Below are 7,281 nucleotides of genomic sequence, written 5' to 3' on the forward strand. Positions count from 1 at the left end.
TAGCCCCGCGCAAGCGGCACGGCCTCCCGCACGGCCCGCACGGCATCGCCTACCCGGCACCGCCTCGCCTCCCGTTCATTGTGGGGGCACCTTCATGAGCTCCTCCAGTACCTTAACTGTGACAGGAAAAAGTGGCCAAACCCTATAGAATATTTAGAAACAATCAAGGGCATGTACCCTACGGTCTACGCATTGGCTAGGGAAATACTGCCAATCATGGCCACTTCAACCCTGTGTGAGAGGCTGTTTTCTCATGCGGGGTTGATTTTAACTCAACTACGGTCCCGCCTCTCGGGGCACCGTCTTGATGAGCTAATTTTCTTGCGTTCTGTTGAGGAACGCGACTGGTTTCCAGCCTAGATTTTAAAATTAAATTAAATTTTAATTTATATTAATTTGGTGGCTGCTGAATTGTTCATTTTACCAAATATTTGACGAATTTCTAGTCGACAAAGTATATTGTCATACTGTGATGTGTTTGTAATGTAATATAACATGTAACAAATCTAAATTTATAGATTTAATATAGCTTTCTTACCAATATTACAAAAGTTGCCTGTTTATTTTCAATTTCCCCCGTTTTTTGTGTTATTTCGAAAAAAAATCGAAATTCGATTTGAAAATCGATTTGGGCAATCTGAAAATCGACCCGAATCGATTTGGCTTTTTTCAAAATCGATTTGGCAAAAATTCGATTTGGCGAAAAATGTTTCCAACCCTATTTCCGCCTTGAAGCTCATTGGCTGACGCGGGCGAAGTTCGTGAACCCGCCACCAGGTCTGCGACTGTCCAAGTGACGAGTCCGAGAACTTCGTCCGCGTTAGCCAATGAGCGCCAAGGAGGAAACAGTTCAGGAAGCATTATTGTTCTTCTTTGGATCCGGTTTAAACTGGGTGAAACACCCTATTCTGTGACATGAACCTTTTTTTACGATTTAACAGGCCAATTCGTCTTTTTTACGTTGTTGTCGCCACGAAATGCCCCATAGCATCGAAACGGTACAAGATGGGGCAAAACGGACGAAATTTTCGTCCAAGGGGTTCTACTGTCTCCAAGGACCCCTTTAGGAGCGCCTAAAAAAAAATTCTGAAAAAAATAAGTAAATTTTGCAACCTGTGGTTTCTGATTTTTTTAAAGCCAATTTTTGAGCTAGAATGCTCATCTTCGAACTAGATCTGTATTTTTATGATTCAAAACGACCCTGAAATTCCCAGGTTTCTATATCAAGTCGTTCTCGAGGTATCGTGTGCACAAACAAACAGACAGACAAACAAACAAACAGAATGAAGTGTTCTCGGTCAGTGGAGTACTGAGCCTCGCTCAGCCCCCCAAAATTTAAATGTCACATGGAAGTATTTTCCGACTTAGCAAGAGGTGTAATCAAATATGGAGGCCGCTCGACCTCTGCTCTCAGACCAGGCACACCATTTCTCGGGTATCTCTGCCTACAATGAAAAGAAGTCTTAAGTGGCCTATATCATTTTAAAGGGGAGAACCTACAACATCCTATACACGAGAAACCGAGTCGGTACGCGTCAACGACCTGAGGTTGGTATGGTCCATGCAGACGTCACCCGGCCGCCATATTGAATTCCCCCTCTTATAATTACTCTGCAAACTCAAGTGTGAGACAGTATGACAGTTTAAACTGTCAGCCCACTGTGTCTCACACTTTCTAAAACTAATTTCTCTCCTTCAAAAGTAAAATTATTTTTGAGAACACCATCACTCTCGTCGCGAAATTCCGGTTCAAACGAGTATATGTATGATGGGGTTTGGAGCAACAATGCCAACAATACATTTAATTATTAAAAAAATGGTTATTTCCAAAAGTCCTCATGCTGTCGTTGTTTGCGATCAGAAGAACGCAGGGAACAAGAAAACGAAAGTCCTGCCTACGTTAATCATTTCCGTTTCCTTCTTCCCCGCATTCTTCCGGTTTTTCAGATTTACCAGGATGCTTTAGTACCATCTGCTGGCACGTTAGCAAGAGATAAGGTTTTTTTCTCGTCAACCATCATTAATTTGATACTTCGGTTTCATTGTTTTTAGTGTGGCGTCATTCCTTCTTCGAACATGAAGCTGAGCTGGTACCTTGATCAATTCCAGAAGAAGATATGCCCTGAGAAAGGAATGCTGCGTAACAGGGCATTTAACATGACCCAGGGCACGAAGGTAAGGGTCTTAAATTTATGTTCACTCTCCTCCTTTTTAGAGTCCGAAAGCATATTGCCACAGAATGCAGTGTTGATCAGGCTTCCGTAACCGGGGTTTTCACCGGTTTTCACTTAAATAACTTTCATGTGACGGTACCGATACCGGTATATTCAGATGTAAACAACTTTTTCGTTATTTCTTTTTCGGTCGTTAATTTTTAAACCCAACCTATTTAACATCAATATTTTACTTAAACAAATAAATAAATAAAAATGTTTTTGAAATATTGGCAGAGCATTGGACGTTAATATAAAATCACACTCTAAAAAAAGTTTTACTGAATTTTCAGTACTTTTAGTCTGAAGTTTTTTCACAGACCAGTAGTCTGAAAATTCAGTACTGCCTTACCATACCACTTCGTCTGAAAATTCAGACAGCCGGTATGAAAATATTTTTGAAAATGTTAAAAATGAACACATGGCGAGCGACGTTTTAGCTGTGGGGTAGAGGGCTATGCCCAGGTGAGGATATATCTCTCCATTCGGCACTGTCCTTGGTTGGGATCGAACCGCCATCCTTCAGGTTCGGTGTGTGTCTGTGTGTTTGTCTGTGCGCACGATAACTCGAGAACGAATTGAGCTAGCGACCTGGGATTTTCAGGGTCGTTTTATGTCATAAAAAGACAGACCAAGTTCGAAGAAGAGCATTCTAGCTCAAAAATTGGATTTAAAAAAATCAAAAACCACAGGTCCCCAAAATGATGTTTTTTAAAAAGATTTTTTTAATGTTTTCTAAGAGGTAGCTCATCACAGTAGAGCTCTAAAGACGAAAATTTCGTCCGTTTGGGTCTATCGTTAACCGTTTAGGCGCCCCATGGAGTTTTTGACGAAAATAAGCGAAAAAATGTACAACGCTGCATGCTTAGTCGAAGTGACGGGAAGTTGACGGGCCGGAGGCCCGTATCTTTGTGTTCATAATAGCGATACCCGACTCGGGTGTCAGCGCCGCAGGCCTAGGTAGATGTATGCCAGGCGCGTCGCAGCGCAACAGTGTTTCGTGAGATTTCGCGAAGCCTGTTACGCGAGACGTGGTCTGGCGTACATCTACCTAGTTGTATCACGGATGCTGAAAAACCTGCATATTCAAACTACAGATTTTTGAATAGATTTTTAGCCCGCTCTTTTGCCTAAAAGCTATATAGGCGGGCTTATGCCATCGCCTCTGTGTTCGTCTGTCTGTCTGTCTGTCTGTCCGTTTCCCAAGAAGGACGTGAGCTACAGGTTTGAAATTTTCAGGGTATTATTGTTGTCACTTCTGGACAACGAAACGGTTGGTGCAAATCCTGGCAACTACCTCTGAGTGGGTCTGAGAGGGTAACAAAGAAATAGGGGTTGGTCTAAGAAGTGGGAATTTTTTTTTTGTATGGTCTCCAAAGGGGTAACCCGTGAAGGGTAGAGCTCTCTGGGCACTGGGCACGTCCGTTTGGCTCTATCTCTCACCGTTTAGGCGCTAAAGCGAGTTTCTCTCACGAAAATGTCCCAAAAAATAAATATATAAATTTTAGAAAATATTTGATGGTGTCCTAAGGGGTAACTTTTGAAAGTAGAGCCTCTTAGGCTAAAGTTTTGTCCTGTTTACTTACAAAAGGGAGTTTTTCTCACCAAACTGGCAAATACAGAAATATTTTTACTTTTTCAGAAGTACACTTCTGTCTGAGAAGTAAGCCGTCGGTTCCAAATTTTCTTCTAAGCAGAAGAGTGGGCTTATTTCATGGTGGGACATCATTAATAAAACGTGAACACTTCCATGCAAAAACAAAACAAAAACAAAGCCTTAACAGTCGAGTCGAGTAGCCCCCAGGAGTTTGGGAGATCACGGCGCAACTTATGGGGATCCAACCTTCCCAATGGTAAAGTTTATAGGGTTAATGTGAGTCAAAGATATGTTGTTCTGATGAGAGTACAAAAAAGAATTGCTGCAAAACTAATTCTAGAGCAATTATTACCGTTGGAAAGATAACTGAGGTCAAGGTTAAAATAAGCGCTTGCTTCTAAAACTCCTTATGTTCCAGTCTGTGCGTTGGCAAGCCTGCGCATGAGAACGACATGATAGAACTGAGGTATATTTCGTACGCGCGAGGAGCGGCGCCAGCGGCGTCGAGTAAATGGGCAAAATGGGTACAAAAAAAAAAAAAAAAAAAACTAAGGAGGAGAGAAGTTGAAAATTACTTATCCATGATAAGGAATTGCCAACATAACAAAATCACAAAACAACGGAAATGCACATCGCTTCCGCGACCAGGGATCAGCCTCTTTGTCTATAACAATGCCTAGTTTTCTTGTAGTTACGATTCTCGCAAACCCTTGCCTTTCAAGGTACCCCCACAATGAGCAGGAGGCGATGCTGGGTAGGCGATGCCGTGCGGCCAGGCCGTGCTGGTAAGCCGTGCTGGCAGGTTCAACCACTTTCTTGCGAAAACAGCTTCAATAAGACGATCACAAGCGTAGCCCCGCGCAACTGGCACGGCCTGGGCACACGGCCTGGCCACACACGGCATGCCTACCCAGCATCGCCTCCCGCTCATTGTGGGGGCACCTTCACAGGTCTGCCCCCTTAAGGCAGCATTGCACTGGACCCTGGACCCTAGAGGTAGCTTTTCTTGAATCAAGTACAATGCTGACTCAAAATTGCGCAGGTTTTTGGTTTTTCTAGTACATTTATTTAGTTTAGGAACTGGGTTGCCTGTGTGTGTGCTGAAAACCCTCGGTGTGAGATGCGGCAACCGCTGGTCAACCTGGTCAACGTGTTATATATGGGGCTGGTCCGTGAGTGTGGCGTGTGGCGTGACCACCTATGAAAAGGTCAGGGTCTCGTTGCTCCTGGAAAACCCGGTGATACTTGCTTCCTTTGAAAAGGTACAACATCAGTAAATATTAAGTCAAATTTCCCATTGGTTTTGTGGAACACTACCAGTTCCAATCAACGTACTTACCTACCTCCAGGATAGACTGGTTGATCTGATGCTTACGATTTCGTGCCTCTACACTGCATAAATAATTTACAATTGACGACGGATTGCGTGGTGACACTCCTCTTTTATAACAACTATGATGTTTTCATTTGAGCCTTCCCGAAACTAGTGGTATTTGGCCTTTGATGGCCCATAGCAGAAACTACTCGGTATTGCGTTAGTAATTTTAAAAGAAACGTGTAATTAATCTTGTTAGCAGCACATTTCGTTCCAAACCAACACAATCGTAATATTACAACTTCTTTTCCCCAGGGGCAATACGTAAGTGACTGTTTTCGTTCGGAAACTTTATTTCCAATATTTTTATCAATGCTGATTTTTGACATGTTTGTTTAAAAAAACTGCACGCGTACACTTTCGCTGTTAATTAACCACATTTTTTGACAGTGCTGTAGCACATGTTGCGTCCGTTGTTGTTAGCCTTCCTTTCTGCTTTGAATAGCAATAAAGCGGTCTTATGCAATTGAACTCATGACTGTCAGTCTGCCTGTTCCCCAAGACGGAGATGTTCTAGGTTTGATATTTTCAGGGTATCTTAGAGATCTTTTCTGGCCATCCAAATGGTCGATCCAAATCCTGGCAACCAATGGCTATCGATAAAAAAGAGGTGAGTTCAATAGATAAGTAATTTTGTTGGATGGTTTTTCTAAGTGGTCTACCTCATCTCCTTATAGTACCACAGACGGTCAGACCAAAAGACGGGGCCGAGATCAATAGACGTTTTATCCAAAGCGGATATTCGTACAGTCGCCCAAATATCGCTATTTTGTAGCGACAACCTCTTCACTGTGGTCAATATTTGAAATTTTGGCCATGGTGTTTGATGCGGAGTAGTCATCAAAATCAAACACCGTGGCCAGAATTTTGAATTTTGTTCACAACTAAGAGTTTGTCGCTGGAAACTAATAGCGTGCGGTGTTGCCACATCGTTTGGATATTTGCAATATTGCATAAGCCCGGTTTTTTATCATGGACTATCGAAGAGGACGATCTCGGACGCATTCTCCTTATAGCAAAGAGGATAAGGCATGATGGGGAGGCAGCGTCAAGCATTGTTCTCTTCGTAGAGTGCAACACGTAACGGCACGTACTTCACATTTGTTTGTTTTTTCAGTAAATACAACCAGGCTATACAACATTCTGCTCCTAGTAGGTGTCGTTGGTGGTCTCCGTGGTGGTGGCATTACTCGCCGTAGCGGACGGGATTGCGGCAAAGTCGTACCTCGACGCCAGTCTAAACATCAGAGTAGTGTCGGCCATCTTGTCGGCCGTCTTCGCTCAGGGTGTATTTGTCTACCGGCGCGCAAACATGGGTCAAATTATAGGCGGCATGATGGCTGTGGCCCAGGAGATCGAGACCAATGTGAATTTGGACACACAGGTAAGTGACCGACCTGCCTTATATGCGAACGATCCCTGAAAGAATTTCAGTGTTAACCGAAAGAGTATTGTTTAGAACCGATGGACGGAAACAATAACAATCTCATAGGTTATAAAATGGACAGAATTCTCGTCTTAAGCCAAGGGTTCTAATAAGTTGCGTTTCGCCATATCACTAGGAGGACCGAAGCGGTCAAATTGACGACCCCTTTTGTTTTTTAGCCCGCTCTTCTGCTTTGAAAAAGCTATCCCAACCTCCTGCTTTGAAAAAGCTATCCATTCAAACGACCTCGTTTCTGTGTGTCTGTGTGTCAGTCTCACTAGAAGGAGATCACCTGTCATCTGACAGAGGTGCGTATGTCACAAATTTGGAATTTTACAGGGGAAGCTCTTTTCTGTGCCATCAATCTATTTTTTTAAAGAAATGGATGTAACAGCTAGAAGTTATCTATTAATAAATACTTAAAAGTATAGTAAAGAAAAAAATTGCTTGAACGCAATAGTTTGCAAGATAGACTGACATACGCTGTTTTGCTACCAAGCTGTCATCTGACCAAATATACGTAAGTCAGTGACATACGCACATTTGACTAGATTTTTGCTGACATGCGCACATTTTGTCAGATGGCAGTGACATACGCTCATTTGTCAGATGGAACTTCTGTTGACATACGCTTGTTGGTCAGATGACACTGACATGCGCACAATTTAAA

General features: G+C 42.8%; 1 protein-coding gene across 1 annotated transcript in view; it reads left to right on the forward strand.

Annotated features, from left to right (window-relative positions):
* Positions 1-1,377: 1,377 nt before the first annotated feature.
* Positions 1,378-7,281, forward strand: part of LOC127750270 (uncharacterized) — a 7,474-nt gene continuing 1,570 nt past the window's right edge. Inside the window, exons 1-2 of the mRNA XM_052271438.1 lie at positions 1,378-2,175; positions 6,342-6,569. Of these exons, the coding sequence (XP_052127398.1) occupies positions 2,077-2,175; positions 6,342-6,569 (327 nt within the window). The 5' untranslated portion in view covers positions 1,378-2,076. The remainder of the gene's footprint in view (positions 2,176-6,341; positions 6,570-7,281) is intronic.

This window comes from Frankliniella occidentalis, unplaced genomic scaffold (genome assembly GCF_000697945.3).
Source record: "Frankliniella occidentalis isolate FOCC.00 unplaced genomic scaffold, Focc_3.1 Scaffold162, whole genome shotgun sequence".
NCBI classification, from domain to species: domain Eukaryota; kingdom Metazoa; phylum Arthropoda; class Insecta; order Thysanoptera; family Thripidae; genus Frankliniella; species Frankliniella occidentalis.